The sequence below is a fragment of the Giraffa tippelskirchi genome, chromosome 8 (genome assembly GCF_054371585.1).
Source record: "Giraffa tippelskirchi isolate mGirTip1 chromosome 8, T2T-mGirTip1v1.2.pri, whole genome shotgun sequence".
Lineage (NCBI taxonomy): Eukaryota > Metazoa > Chordata > Mammalia > Artiodactyla > Giraffidae > Giraffa > Giraffa tippelskirchi.
In genome coordinates, this window is record NC_137282.1 from 89690525 (window position 1) to 89706723 (window position 16199).

Sequence of the window (16199 nt, forward strand, 5' to 3'; positions counted from 1 at the left end):
GAACTGAACTGTAGCTCGCCAGGCTCCTCTATCCATGGGATTCTCCAGGCAAGAATACTGGAGTGGGTTGCCATTTTCTCCTCAAGAGGATCTTCCCAACCTAGGGATTGAATCCAGGTCTCCTGTATTGCAGTCAGATTCTTTACCACCTGAGCCACCAGGGAAGCACATTTTATAAATTGATCCAAATTTGGTGGAGCCCAGTTGCTGGATGAGAGTCCTCCAATCACAGCCTGATCTAAATCAGTTGAAAGCTACCCTGGCAGACAGGCGAGTTTTGGTCCTACACTGCACTGTGCCACAGGGCCGAATGTGGCTTTTATCTTTTCTTGTTCCTGATCTTGTTTATAGATTTTGTACTCCTTTCCTCTCCATGCACCTACTTTTAGCAGCTCTTCATCTACTTTTAATATGTTGCTTTTTCACTAAATCCAGGGCTGGCGCCTAATTCAGGAAGTCATGATTACTATTAAATTGAGCTCCAAGTAAGCGAGATATTTCTGTTAATAAACAAAAAATAATTTGATGCTCTAATGATCATCTGACCCCTGGGAAAGTAAAGAAGAAATCATACCATTGAAATGAAATTCAGTATTTTATGTTCTCATTGGGAAAAATAATCTATTTCTGTCATTTAATAGACATCATAGATCCTCTTTAATTTTCAATTAATAAAAATACAATACTAAAGTTGAAGATCATTTTTCATAAAATATGCTAATGCTAAGTATTTCAATAGTGACTTTTCCTCAATTGCTTAAATAACTTTCAAAATTTTACTTCATTAATTTTAATAATAACTGGGCAAATTAGGACAGCAAGAAATCTTTTGAAATGAATATATTATTCTAGGATAATTTCACTTGGCAAAGCTGAAGCAGTGAATGTGGAACATAATCATCTATCTTATGCTATCATCTGAATTATATTGTGTCTTATATTATTACCTGATAATGCTCAATATCCTATCATTTTATATTAGATTGATAAAATAAGATATACTTTAAGTAAATATGTTGTTATTGTGTTTTGTTATTGTTAACAGTAGCATAATAATAAACACAATATTCATATTGCGTTTTGTTATTGGTAAATATTGTATAATTTAAATAAAATAATGTATCTTTTAAGTAAAATATTCAGTTCAGTTCAGTCGCTCAGTTGTGTCCAACTTTTTTTTCCATTAAAGTGGTTTATACCAGTTTCATTTGTATATCAAAAGTTCTAAAATTGTATTTCAAGTTCAGACTATCAGTATACTCAGTTCTAAATTTGTAAGTTCTTATTTCATTTAATACATTCTTCAGACATAAAAAAAAAAATTCTGACTTTATATAGAGAATAGTGAATGCTATGTTATGACACATCTGGTGAAACTCTGTTTTATAAGAATTGTTTTTCATTGAAAATGACAGAAAAATCCACATTGATAATTCAGTATGTATGATAATCAGACCACAATTTAAAAGCAAGAGTAAATAAAATGATTGGTACCTAATTTTTGATATAATAGATTTTTAACAGTAATACATCTGTTAATAAGAGTATACATTCCACTAATGTTTCATTTAAAGATACTTCATTACCCCTGGGGAGAAGGCAATGGCAACCTACTCCAGTGTTCTTGCCTGGAGAATCCCAGGGACAGAGGAGCCTGGTGGGCTGCCATCTACGGGGTCACACAGAGTCGGACACGACTGAAGCGACTTAGCAGCAGCATTACCCCTGGAAGATAAGTCATGGTGCATAAGAAGCATTCTAGATAACACATTTCAAGTGTACCAACAGATGGCTTAATGGAAGACATAAGTTCTTCTCTCCATTTTATTCTTCTATCATCTCTTGTTCCATATATCTCCTCATTCTCTATCATCTGTCTTCTTATAGTGTCAGGACATATTCAAAATTTCAGTGGCTCTCCATTACTTATCAAACCAGTACAAACGGCTTTGGGCCTTGGATCTACTACCATTTTTCAAGTACTTCATAACCCATCCAAAATGTATGCTTCCTAGAAAATCCCAAGCATTTTTCTGACTCCTCATTTTTACTCTAGTATCTGTGGCAGAGGCCATGAATTTCACACCTAAATCCATCTTCTGCCTCTTCCACATTGTACAGAGTTGCTAATTGGTCGCAGAGTTGTCCGGCTAGACTAAATGTCTCCTCTCCTTTGAGAAATTCTCATCAATTGAAAGTTTTCAACAATGAGATGTGAGTCAAAGTCATGTGTGTGTCCCTCTTTCCTCTTATGAGCTGGAAGGCAGACATATCAAAGGCACAGCTTTAAACATATAAACTAGAACAATACCCTAGGGAAGTGGTTCTTGAAGGGTGGTCTTTGGACCAGAAGCAGCAGCTGAGATATTGTTGGAAATAAAACCTCTCAGGCTTCACCCTAGGCCTAATGAATCAGAAACTCTGGAAGTGGGGCCAATGAATCTGTTTCAACAAGCTCTCCAGGTAATGATGATTCATAGGAAATGCTGGGAAATACTGTTCCAGGTGACAGTGGAGGAACAACCTGGAAGAAAATGACCACCTGGAGCAGTGCCATCCCACTGACCTGGCCTCTCATCTCACAGAGCTTTTTAGCAAATTGATACAGTTCCTTAGGTCACTAAATTGTTGGATCTTCTTCTTACAGCAGCTCAGCATTTGCCTCGAGTAGTATTTATTTAGTCTGGAATGGCCTGCTTAGTATTTCCATCCCATTCAACACTTTTACCTGGAAATTTGAAATCCTACCTGGGTCTCTGCAAGATAGCACTGGTGCATTTACCTAATGACAAAGAACACTAGGATATGTTTGCTATCTTTTAATCTATTATTCACATTAAGGACTGAACACTCTTTTAAAAAATTAAATCTAATGTACCGCTCTTTTGCTTCAAAGTTTTACCAGACTCTTGTAGCATTTAGCTAAAATACAACATGGTTAAGTAGGCCTATGAGGTGCCATCCACCCTGACCTAAGTCAGTCTCTCCTGTCTCGTCCAGAGCTGTTTCACTTATCTCTGAGCTCTAGTCACACATTCCTTCTGTCTATTCCTGAATCCTGACAAACCTTTTCACACGCAGTGCTTTTGCCCATGCTGTTTGCTTCACTATCTTACTTCTATTCATTCTTTAGGTCTCTTCCTAAATATTATTTTTCTTTGCTCCCACTACCTCCCACATGAATCAAGCCAAAGACTTAACATCTCTTAGCAGATATATACATTTCCATTCTGAGCACTTAAAATTTTTATAATAACAGATTGCTCTCAATGAATCTTGTTACTGTGTCGTGCCCCTTCCCCACCCCATTGTACTACAAGAAACATGATGACAGAAGACACCATATCTACTTGCTCACTTTGTATGCAAAACTTCCAGTACCAGACCTGTCACATAGTAAGCATTCAATAAACACACATCAAATGGATAAAAACTGGATTCTGTGAGACTCAACTCACATGACATCTTAACTCTGAAGCCTTTCTGGATCCTACTTTAGAAAAGACTGTTGTTTCCAGTAATTTTATTGACCCAAGTGTCCCTATCTACTTAAAAGGTTGGCATTCTTGTCCTGTTAATATGTTTGTGCTAGTGATTCTATCAGTAAGCATTTATGAAGTGATCTTGCTCTTGGACCTTTATAATCTCAGTTAGGAGTACAGCATATTTCATGTACTACTGTGATTCACTTTCTTAAAAGAACAGTTTCAATGACTACCTCCCATTGCTAAAATTTTGCAAGGACTATCTTTTTCCTAACACAACAGTCTCATCATTCCAGCCCTGAAAATTATTCTTAGGCAGAGGATAACCCAATCTTATTTCATACTTTGCCCATCAAGGTAGTTTTCACTTCATTCAAACTAGACACTTCAATATCTACCACACACAGCCACCTCTGGGCCTTTGCACATTTTCTTCCTGTCTGTCAGTAATCTTCTCACAGTTAGTGCTCTTTTCTAGGACATTTCCCCCATGGTGACTACCTCTGTCTGCCCATTTCTTCTGCATTCTTCAAGGGACATTTAAAATCGATCTCAGTGATCTAATTAAACAAGTGCAAATCCATGCAGTGATTCTTGTATATTGTGGGATCTTGTCAGATTAGTGAATCTTAGTGACAAGCTTTTGCTCTATAAAGATGCTTAATAATATATTTATGTGTTATGACATAGAAGGGACACAAATACAATACATCAAGACATTTGAAACACTGTCATACTGAGTGAAGTAAACCAGAGAAAAACAAATATTATATGATATCCCTTACATGTGGAATATAATATAAAAAAACAAATGAGCTAATCTACAGAGCAGAAATAAAGTTAGAGATGTACAAACCAAATGTATGGTCCCTGGGGGTAAGGGGGAGAGGGAGGAATAAATTGCGAGATTGAGATGGACCCGAGAATCCCAGGGACAGGGGAGCCTGGTGGGCTGCCATCTATGGGGTCGCACAGAGTAGGACATGACTGAAGTGACTTAGCAGCACCAGCAGCAGCATACACACTACTATACGTAAAAGAGATAACTGACAAGGACCTACTGTATAGCACAGGGAACTCTACTCAAAACTCTGTAGTGGCCTATAAGGGAAATGAATTTTAAAAAGAGTTGATACATACATATGTATAACAGATTCACTTTGCTGTACACCTGAAACTAACATAGCACTGTAAATTAATTATATCCTAGTAATTTTTTAAATTAAAGAAAAAAACTTAAAGGAGGGCATTCAAATGAAAATTCACACATTTCTAAAAAATTATATCAGTGCATCAAGCAATAAAAGAAAAGAGTAGAAAATGCAACTCTACTTTAGAGCCATTACAAGAAGCTGTCAGATGTACTGCCAATGGTAAATGTTAACTGCAAAGAACTAAATGAAGGATTGGTGAGGACAAATCTTTAGCAATTTTACAGTCTTTAAACACAACAAAGATGCAGGAAATTTTAGTATTTAATATGTAATTTAGTACAGATATTATCACTGAATGAAATGTGAGAGTTGGACGGTGAAGAAAGCTGAGTGCCGAAGAATTGATGCTTTTGAACTGTGGTGTTGGAGAAGACTCTTGAGAGTCCCTTGGACTGCAAGGAGATCCAACCAGTCCATCCTAAAGGAGATCAGCCCTGGGTGTTCATTGGAAGGACTGATGTTGAAGCTGAAACTCCAATACTTTGGCCACCTCAAGTGAAGAGTTGACTCATTGGAAAAGACCCTAATGCTGGGTAGGATTGTGGGCGGGAGGAGAAGGGGACGACAGAGGATGAGATGGTTGGATGGCATCACCGACTCGATGGACATGGGTTTGGGTAGACTCCGGGAGTTGGTGATGGACAGAGAGGCCTGGCGTGCTGCAATTCATGGGGTCGCAAAGAGTCGGAGACGACTGAGCGACTGAACTGAACTGAAAGAGGTACCAGTGGGATATATTTAAAATACAAAGATTGCAAATCAGTGGTAAAATAAAAATTTACAACTGGCAAAATTTCATTTTTCTTCTTGGTTAAATTAATAACCTCAAACTCTCTTTCTCGTTGATTTTGTTCAGTTGCTAAATGGTGTCACCATGGACTGCAGCAGATCAGGCTTCCCTGTCCTTTACTATCTCCAGATATTTGCTCAAACTCATGTCCATTGAGTTGATAATGCCATCCAACCATCTCATCCTCTGTCGCCCCCATTTCCTCCTGCCTTCAATCTTTCTCAGCATCAATGTCTTTTTCCAATGAGCTGGCTCTTCACATGAGATAGCCAAAGTATTGGAGCTTCAACTTTAGCATCAGTCCTTTCAATGAATATTCAGGGTTGATTCCTTTAGGATTGACTGGTTTGATGTCCTTGCAGTCCAAGGGACTCTCAAGTCTTCTCCAGCACCATAGTTCAAAGGCATCAATTCTCAGTGCTCAGCCTTCTTTATGGTCCAACTCTCACATCTGTACATGGAAAAACCATGGTTTTGATGATACATACCTTTGTCGGCAAAGTGATGTCTATGCTTTTGAATATATTGTCTGAGTCTGTCATATCTTTCCTTCCAAGGAGCAAGCATTGTTTAATTTCATGGCTGCAGTCACCATATGCAGTGATTTTGGAGCCCAAGAAAATAAAATCTGTCATTGCTTCTATTTTTTCCCCTTTTATTGGCCATGCAGTTATGAGACTAGATGCCATAATCTCAGTTTTTTTGAATGTTGAATTTTAAACCAGGGTTTTCACTCTCCTCTTTTACCCTCATAAGTGGTCCTTGAGTTCCTCTTTGCTTTCTGCCATTAGAATGGTATCATCTGTATATCTGAGGTTGTTGATATTTCTCCCAGCAATCTTGATTCCAGCTTGTGATGCATCCAGCTTGGAATTTTGCACAATGTATTCTGCATATAAGTTAATTAAATAGGATGACAATATATAGCCTTGATGTAATACTTTCCCAATTTTGAACCACTCCTTTGTTCCATGTCCAGTTCTAACTGCTGCTTCTTGACCCATGTACAGGTTTCTCAGGAGATAAATAAAGTGGTTTGGTAATCCCATCTCTTTGAGAATTTTCCAGTTTGTTGTGATCCACACAGTCAAAGTCTTTAGTGTAGTCAGTGAAGCAGACATAGATGCTTTTTGGGAATTCCCTTGCTTTCTTTATGATCTAATGAATGTTGGCAATTTGATCTCTGGTTCCTCTGCCATCTCTAAATTCAGCCTGTACATCTGGAAATTTTTGGTTCACATACTCATGAAGACTAGCTTGAAGGATTTTGAACACTACTTTGCTAGCATGTGAAATGAGTGCAACTGTACGGTAGTTTGAACATTCTTTGGCTCTGACGTATCTTCATAACAGTACTTATAGTTAATGTAAAAATATTTCCCCCAGCTGAACATGTAAAGTAATATTTGCCAGGAGCCCAATTTGTTAGCAGCTGAAGTAGCAACATGAAGCTAACCCAAGGGCTGTGGCATTGTTAGTTTTCTATGAGAAAATCTCACAAATATTCCCAGTCCGAGGACTGTCCTGGCCTGAGAATGTTTGGCAGTACTACCACTTTAACGTATCTGAGTACAATAAATTCAGCTCCTGGGAAGCAAAAGTATATAGAATAGCTGAATTGGAAACTTTTCTAACTAATTAAGGAACCATGTGGGAGTTCTGCTTATAGCATTCTCATTTGTAGCAGAAGAAGACATTCATTTACTAATAATGAAGAAAATAAGATGAAACACTTTGATGACTACACAAGAATTTCAGAGCTACCTCTTCCCACTAAGAATTTTTCCAATGAAAATGAGGGCATCAAGTCAGTTTTCCTTTAAATACTGGGTTAGTATGATTTTCCAAGTTCAAGATCATTATAACTTCAAAGACCTTTTGTTCTTCTGAAGACAAATACTATCACAACAAATACTGTCACAAGTCCACACAACCAGTAAACCAAATTAGAAGCTCAATTGACTAATTTCTTGACATAATGAAGATGGGGTGCAAAATAAGAGGCAACTTTTTCCTTTTTAAAGAAATAATAGTACTATTTATAAACTATCATGGCCAATGGCCATTACTCCAATTTTTTCCCCTTTGATCTGCCATTACTCTAGTCATAGAATGCTTTTTCAAAATTGAAGACTCAGAATCACATGACACTCCTGACAATCTTTCCCATCCTTCTTTCTGAAACAAAGGGTTTCATCATGGCTTAAAGCAGAGCACTCTCCTGATCAACCCAGGAATCAATAAATGGCTTCAACCCTGAAAAGATATTTTGATAATGTATCTTTTACTTACAGGAAACCAATCTCAGAATTCCAGAAGGGAAAGCATATTGAAAATTTAGTTTCCAAAACATGACCTGTGTGTAAGCCAAATGCATACATACATACATAAGTATTTGCTGTAACAGCTGAAGCAATATGTTTACATACATATAAATAAACAACAGGATCAACATTTCGAAAAAGATGCTCTCATGTATATTCAAGTGACAGAACTCAAAAATTTCAAAGGATAAACTCTTATTCCCATTTATTTGCTAGAAAATACAGTTGGATAACTATAAATATTCTTAATCCTTAATGTCCCCTCTGAGCATCACAGCACTGAGGTTTCTGTATATGGGGGATGAAATACACAATAACAAAGACACAGATCTTCCTATCAGGGTATTATGTTCCTCTGGAACAGATAGAATATACACAATAAACAGATTATTATAGGTTAGGATAATCATGGAAGGTTTCACAGTCTTCCAAAGGGAAGGGTAGAACCTGTGTAAACATGAAAAGGGGTAAAAGTATGTCAGGAGGATGAAAGTTGTGGGAGCAGAGCAGAATCATTTGGTTTGTTGTAAGAACAATAAATTTCTGGTTGGAAGAGAGATTTGGCTATGAGACCCATGAGTTTAAAAGTTGGTTTGGCACCATTCTTTTTCCAACAAATTATTTTTGAAGGGCATATTACTCATAATCAGTTCATTTTAAATGACCTGAAATTTGCTTTACTATAAATGGGGTTTGACTAGTTCAAAGAAGAGAGCAGGTCTTAGTGCCCAGTGTTTGTCTTTGTTCACAACATTACCTTATACAAATTTGGAAGACTAGATTGATTAAAAATATTTCTATGGAATAAGAAGCTTATGTGACAGTCCTGATTATAGTCTTTCATTACAAGAAAAGAATAAAAATCTATGGATTATTCATTATAACAAACAAACAAAAAACACTTGCCTGAACTGACTAGGTTTAGAATATAATATTTTTGATATGATTACATAAAATTGCACAACTGCATGATTTTATTCAGGATTACATATAATTCACCTGCATGGTTGAGAAACTACTTATGTTAAACCATATCTTCTTATTCCAAAGGGATCACAAACATTTGCTGACGTGATAAAATTTTGTCCATTTGGATAAATTTAGAATGTTAAATTTCTTATCTTATTAAACTAAGAATCAGTAGTTTTTACAATTTTAGGCAACATACACAGTATCTGAAGCCCAGAGTAGCACTGGCTTACTGCCTCGTGCTCTATCATTAGAAAGCAGTCTATTTAAACAAGTCATTCATTGCTGAACCTGCCTTAGATTAATATACACTTCGCTTCTTGGATTCAGAAGCTATTCAGTATATAAAGTTATTTCAATTTGATAATTTCCTCATACAATTAAATACTTGTCATGTTCAAATTTCACACTAAAAATCATTCATGTACATCGGGTACACCAAGGTGAGTTGAAAATTTCTTATTCTAAATTCATAATGTGCTTTGTGTTAAAATTCTTGCTTATTACAAGGGAAAATTGCACACCTAAATGCTGCTTTTACTAGAATTATTTGACGGGAAAGAGAGTGGCAAGTTTAGAAATAATAGTAGGCTTCTAAGGGGTGCTGAAGTGTAAGAACTGAGACACAACAGTATAAAGACACAGAGTGATCTAAAGCAATTTCATTTAAAAAGACTAGAATTTTCATTTAAAAAGACAGTCCTATGGATATATCTAGAAAAGGTAGTAACTACCTAAGGTCAACTTAAGAAAATGGAATGCTCACTGTGGGGAGTATGTCTAGATAGGCATTTCCCAAGTGTTCATTAATCACTTAAAATACAAGGGGGTTTGCCAGAGGGCAGACAAAATGTTAAATGTTCAGAGTGCACACGTTAATAGCAAAAATCTTTTCATTTAATTGTTTCAATTAAGATGTACAAACTTATTTGACCAGGAAACAATTAAATAGGTAATTCAATAATGAACTAGCTCTGTGACAACCTAGAGGTATGGGATAGGGTAGGAGGTGAGAGGGAGGCTCAAGAGGGAGGAGACATATGTATACTCATGGCTGATCCATGGTGATGTATGACAGGAACCAACACAATATTGTAACTAACCTTCAATTAAATAAATTAAAAAAATAAAACATATATACTCATGTATATATGTATATATATGTGTGTGTGTGTGTGTGTGCGTATGTTTATGATTTATTTATATTACCTGTGGAAGAAATTTTGAGAAGAGCTGAAATTTTAAAATAAAAAGTCTAAAAATCTGCTAGATTAGGATTTACTCTTCCTCATGTTTCCTGAGCTGCTAACTGGAGATATCAGAATGCTGGTTATGTAAGAGGCTCCCTCCTACACAGGGTTAGAATTGTAAATGGGGATCCAAGGATGAAGACTTCTGAAGGTCTCAATCTCATTGAAGGTCTACAGAGGTCAGAGAGTAAAAAGAGAATTTTCCTGACAACAATAGTGAGCAGGCCTCTTTGAAGGGAATGAGTGCTCTCATGTGAGTCCCTTTCCCAGCCTGCTTTGGGACAGGGCTGTGGGAGGGCTACCTTCTAACCCTTGACCTTTTAGGGGGACTTCAAGAAAATCCTTTGGGGATCTTTGAGATAAGTTCACATAGTTAAGAGACATGAGTCTGGGGTCCAATTCACATCTGAGAACATGCAAATAGCCTGTGGACACTGGGGTGTGACTCTGCCAAGAAACTGAAGATGGCTAGACACAGGCTCTTTGTTGCTTTGGTGGAGGAGGCAGTAGTGCTGAGAGATGGGCTAAGCGATGGATGCCCGAGGGCTTCTCTGTGGAGCAGATCTGAGTGATACAGCAGGGCTAGCCTGACATCTTGGGTCTCATCCAAGAGCGCCTTCTGGCAGAGCACAGAGCCCTCAGCAGAAAGAGGCTGGTGATGACTGCCAGGTTCTCAGGGCCTCTTTTAGGGAGATGCAGGAGAGGGACTCAATGCCGCTCACCTAAATGACCAGCTGTTCCTGACTAAATTGTTTCAAACGTCAGAAAGTAGCAAAAACTTATTCCAGTATCCTTTATCCTCTACCAAACCCTTGTAGGATCGAGAATTTGATGACAAATTATGGAAAACATAAAGTGTTGAAAATTTCTGTAAATAAAGTCACAAATGAAATGATCTTTGGCTGTTTGGTGAAGAATTTATGAGTCTAAGCTGTTATCACTCATCAGGAGACATATTCTAGAATTGTTTGAACCTTTACTTTCAGATATGCTTTTTAGCAAGGTGCACATATATTATATATTCTGTCATGTTCAACAGAGGTCCCACACTAGAAATTCTTCCTTCAATTATAAAACATTCTTATCTGTCAGAACGTTACTGATGTTTGGTGAAGAATATAAGTACTGTCTGATTATCCAAGGTCTAGTACCAACCAAATAATTCAGCATATTAAAACAAAATCCAATCAGTAAATCAGTGCACAAATCTACTTTCTCTCTTTTGAGAAAAATTTACCACAAAAATCATTTCAATTAACACATTGTGCGTAAGAATGCCTGATAGCAGCTGTTAGTATGCATTTTAAAGACTGGAGGGTGTGTGGTGACTTATCTAGATATAAGGGCAACATATGTTCAGCTATGCATAGGGACTTAATATAAATTATGATTGCAACATGCAGAGAGGCACAGAGAGACATGTGCAATGGCTGTCTCTCTGCATTTAATCAGCTTACATTTTTCTAACATGTACAAGAGAAGTCATTATATTATCTTAACTATTTAAAAATTATAGAACACCAATCATGCCAACACTTCAAATCAGCTTCATACATTTGAAACATGCAACTATTTTTTTGTGAATGAAAATTCATATTTTTTTAAAGAAAATATAGTATTTAAGAGAGAAACTGAAAACAAAAGCTATGAGGACCATCTTGAAGAAACTTCAAAATACGGAAACAGATTGTGATTTCCTCCTTTGAACATTTTAGCTCACTATAGTTTTGATAAAGGGCATAGTTTATTTATCTGAACACTATTAATTAAGTTGACAAACTAGCTGGTTGAATATAAAACTAATTACCTTCTCTTGATATTGTCGCCTTGAGGAATCCAAAGACTGTATTAGAGCCGTGGCGTGGCCGACAAACATGGCGTAGCAGGTGGCCCCTACGATCATGCTCAGCATGGTGATCCACAGGTCAGACATGCTCACTGGGGCTTGGGCTCCATAGCCAATGCACAGCATGTGACTCATCGCTTTGAAGAGTGCATAGGAATACTGCTTTCCCCAAGAATCATTCTGCAACAGACAAGAAAAAGGAAATAGAGTGAACCATTAGGATAGCAGAAGAAAAATGAGTATGACCGATACACAGAAGCATTATAACATTATTGTAATGGAGCATTTACACAGATACTTCCCCCCAATAGTTAATCAAAAGACCTGATGTTTTTCAAAGCTTGCTAAATATAATGAAATAGAAATCGTCTATAGTTAAATTACACAATCCTAGTCAGTTTTATCGGAGAAGGCAATGGCACCCCACTCCAGCACTCTTGCCTGGAAAATCCCATGGATGGAGGAGCCTGGTAGGCTACAGTCCATGGGGTCGCTAAGCGTCAGACACGACTGAGCAACTTCACTTTCACTTTTCCCTTTCATGCACTGGAGAAGGAAATGGCAACCCACGCCAGTGTTCTTGCCTGGAGAATCCCAGGGACGGGGGAGCCTGGCGGGCTGCCGTCTATGGGGTCGCACAGAGTCGGACACGACTGAAGTGACTTAGCAGCAGTCAGTTTTATATGTTTTTAAAACTAAAAATTCCTTTTGGGACAGTGGTGTGAATGAATGTTGATAAGCTCATTTTAAAATTTCCAGGAAATCTGTGTCATTCTCTAGTAATATATTAATATTTGCAAATTGAGAAATGCTGCTGATTGATATGAAGCACATAGGCCTAAGTATAGGAATTTTTATCAAAGCTATGATATTTAAATTTTGAAAGTCCAAATGATATATTTGTATAGACCTCAACCTTGGAAGGAAGGTTATGGCCAACCTACATAGCATATTTAAAAGCAGAGACATTACTTTGCCAACAAAAGTCCGTCTAGTGAAGACTATGGTTTTTCCAGTGGTCATGTATGGATGTGAGAGTTGGACGGTGAAGAAAGCTGAGCGCCGCAGAATTGATGCTTTTGAACTGTGGTGTTGGAGAAGACTCTTGAGAGTCCCTTGGACTGCAAGGAGATCCAATCAATCCATCCTAAAAGAGATCAATCCTGGGTGTTCATTGGAAGGTCTGATGTTGAAGCTGAAACTCCAATACTTTGGCCACCTCATGCGAAGGGTTGACTCATTGGAAAAAACCCTAATGATGGGTAGGATTGCGGGCGGGAGGAGAAGGGGATGACAGAGGATGAGATGGTTGGATGGCATCACCGACTCGATGGACATGGGTTTGGGTAGACTCCGGGAGTTGGTGATGGACAGGGAGGCCTGGCGTGCTGCAATTCATGGGGTCGCAAAGAGTCGGACACGACTGAGCGACTGAACTGAACTGAACAACGCTATATACCTTAAATGAAAAGTTAACATAACTTGGAAATACAGATCTAATAAGTGAAAAGACTTATTGAAGCCTTCTCTGAGTAATGTATATTGAAATTCAAATGTCAAGGTTGATGATGGATGAATCTTACTGGCTTTCTGTAGAATAATAAAATAAAATAAGCAAAATAATATCTTAGAGGACACTGAAAAAAAAAAGCTAACCTCTGAGATTAGTTATTAGATGCAATTTCTGATGTCATTTGAAAAAGAAAAAGGAGGTACAAACTACTATGTATAAAATAAGCTACCAGCATGTATTGTACAACATGGGGAATATAATTAATATAACTATGAATGATGTATAATGTCTAAAATTGTGGATCACTATATTGTACACTTTAACATATAGAATATTGTACAGCAAAGGTCTTTGAATAAAAAAATTTTAAGAAGAAAAAAAAACTCTATCTTAAGCTCAATTCTACAAAAATAAGCTATTCAATATATCTTATATATTGTCTGATAAAACTTAAAGAACTTTTTTGATCAATGTATCAAACTGCCTAGTCCAGGATTTATCTCATTTATGAGACTCAGAGTAAAATAAAAATTTGAAGCCTTTTAGTTTAAAATGTAGGAGGAAAAAGTATTGTTGAAGATAATATATAAATAATTTTCCTTAAAATATTTTATTCATTATAAAATGGGATAATAGTGCTAGTTGAGTAACAACATAAACTTACACATTTCAAAAAGTGAAATTTTGGTATCATAATTATATATAATACAAGTAATACTATACTATTGTGATATCTTGAATGATCATACAATTTTTATGGCTTAGTTTTCTGACAAATTCGTTCCTTAGCTCATTGAAATGTATACGATTAATAATTTCATCTTCAGTGATAAAACTGAAAATTACATCAGCTCCTTTTGGCTAATGCAAGATCGCAAATAATTTATGATACATTTTTAATTTGGGGGAAGATCTTTCTGTTGATGCAACCTTTACTGGAACTGGAGTATTTTATAGCCTGGGGACAACATTAGGATGAATGTTTGATAAATTATTTTAATACATAAATTTTAGTACATCTGGAGCTGATGATTCTCACGGAATAATTTCTAATAAATGATTTAACTCTTCATAAAAATCATATTCACGAAACTGTGTCTTATTTTTAAATTACAGTTTTTAAGATAACTGTAAATGAACATGGACATTGTAAGAAATAATAAATATCTCATGTACAATTTATCAGTTTTTCTTAAAGGTGAACTCTTGCAAACTATAGAGCAATGTTACAACAAGAAACTGCCATGAATATAATCCACTGATCTCATTCATATTTCACTAAATGTGTACTTATTTGTGTATTTAGTTTTATTCAGTTTTATTACATGTATCGGTTCCTATATTCATCAAGACTGTCAAGATACAGAACAATTCTATCACAATAAAGAACAGTTACACTGCTTTTCTATTGAACTTAATGTTGAATGTAAATGTATGCAATGGTATTTTAATATTTCCTCTGACATTTCCTGTAACTTTTAATTAAAGAATGATCAATGCAAGAAGCCAAAAATAGTTTCATGATTTGTATATAACCCATAATGCCTGATTATGTTTTATCTTCCTGTATTTTCAATTACAAGGAAAATTTAAGTTAAAAATTGTCTTCCTTGTTAATAACTGGCTCATTTAAAACTTTGTATTAAAATAGTGTTATTTTCCACTATAAGTGATGATCTTTAAATTTCTTATTTCTAGGCTGGTGCATATTTGCATCGCAATGTTGCAGGAGTTGTCAAATCTGGACATTTTAAAATCAAGAATTCTAATAACTCCCTGATAACTATTATTGAAATGGCTATATGAATTCCTTTATCATGTAATAATTTATGACAAAGTTTACTGTTTGAGCTCCACAGGGTCTGTCTGGGAACTCAGGAGATTTAATATTTGTGTAGCTACTTTGGGGATGGGTTCCTGGGACTGATGGGGGAGTATCACCATGGTCCTCTCCTGGCTGGCATGGGAAGTCCTCCTGTGTGTCTGTTGCCCAGTATCACTACTGCTGCCCTGTTGCTGCCTTTTTCACTGCTAACCTGGACCCAGTTCAAGCCTGTCCACATTAGGGATGCACAGCATCCAAGACTGCTGAGGCGTGCATATCTGTGCCTTGCTGCCAGGCCAACTGCTTGGCTTCGGTACTTCCCGCTGTGCCTGTAGGCTTGAACCTGTGTTTGCACAGCTGCCACCTTGCAGCGCCAATGCTCATATTCATGGTTCCATGTCCCGGTGGACTTTGCTTATGAACATAAATTCAAAGATAACAGTATTAGGAATTTCAAGATGGCTGCAACAGAGCATGAATCCAAGTGCAGAGTCCTTCCTAAAGTAGGTCCTTTTACAACTGCCAGATCATAAACCACATACACATACAGTGTCTGTCAAATTAACTTGAGTCTGTCAAATTAACTCTTAAATAATCATAAATTTAAAATAATGTATTAACATTAAATATATGTACAGATATTTTGTTCATTGTTTAAATAGGGCTTTCTAAAGTTAAGTTTATAGATTAAAACAGAACATCGTAAGTTTGAAAAACCCAACCTCATAAACTTTGGAACTACTTGAGTCTGCAAACAAATAAACTATAACCAGTCTCATTTAGTTGAAAGAGTTAAGGTTCTTAAAGTGAAATTCATTTTATTTTTGTATACAATAGGTCATGTTGCCATATTAAGCTACCCATAGTCTCCGTCAGTATAAAATGAAATTTAATTTTAAAGAAAGAAAATTATATATGATATTATACATGGCATTGTATAATGAACTCATGCACAAGTTTGCATTTTGGGGAATGAACAGAGC

At 36.5% G+C, this 16199-nt stretch overlaps 1 protein-coding gene across 1 annotated transcript in view; it reads right to left on the reverse strand.

The window, feature by feature from the left end:
• HCN1 (hyperpolarization activated cyclic nucleotide gated potassium channel 1) overlaps positions 1–16199 on the reverse strand; it is a 435287-nt gene that overhangs the window by 121642 nt on the left and 297446 nt on the right. The window contains exon 4 of the mRNA XM_081521338.1: positions 11840–12058. Within this exon, the coding sequence (XP_081377464.1) occupies positions 11840–12058 (219 nt within the window). The remainder of the gene's footprint in view (positions 1–11839; positions 12059–16199) is intronic.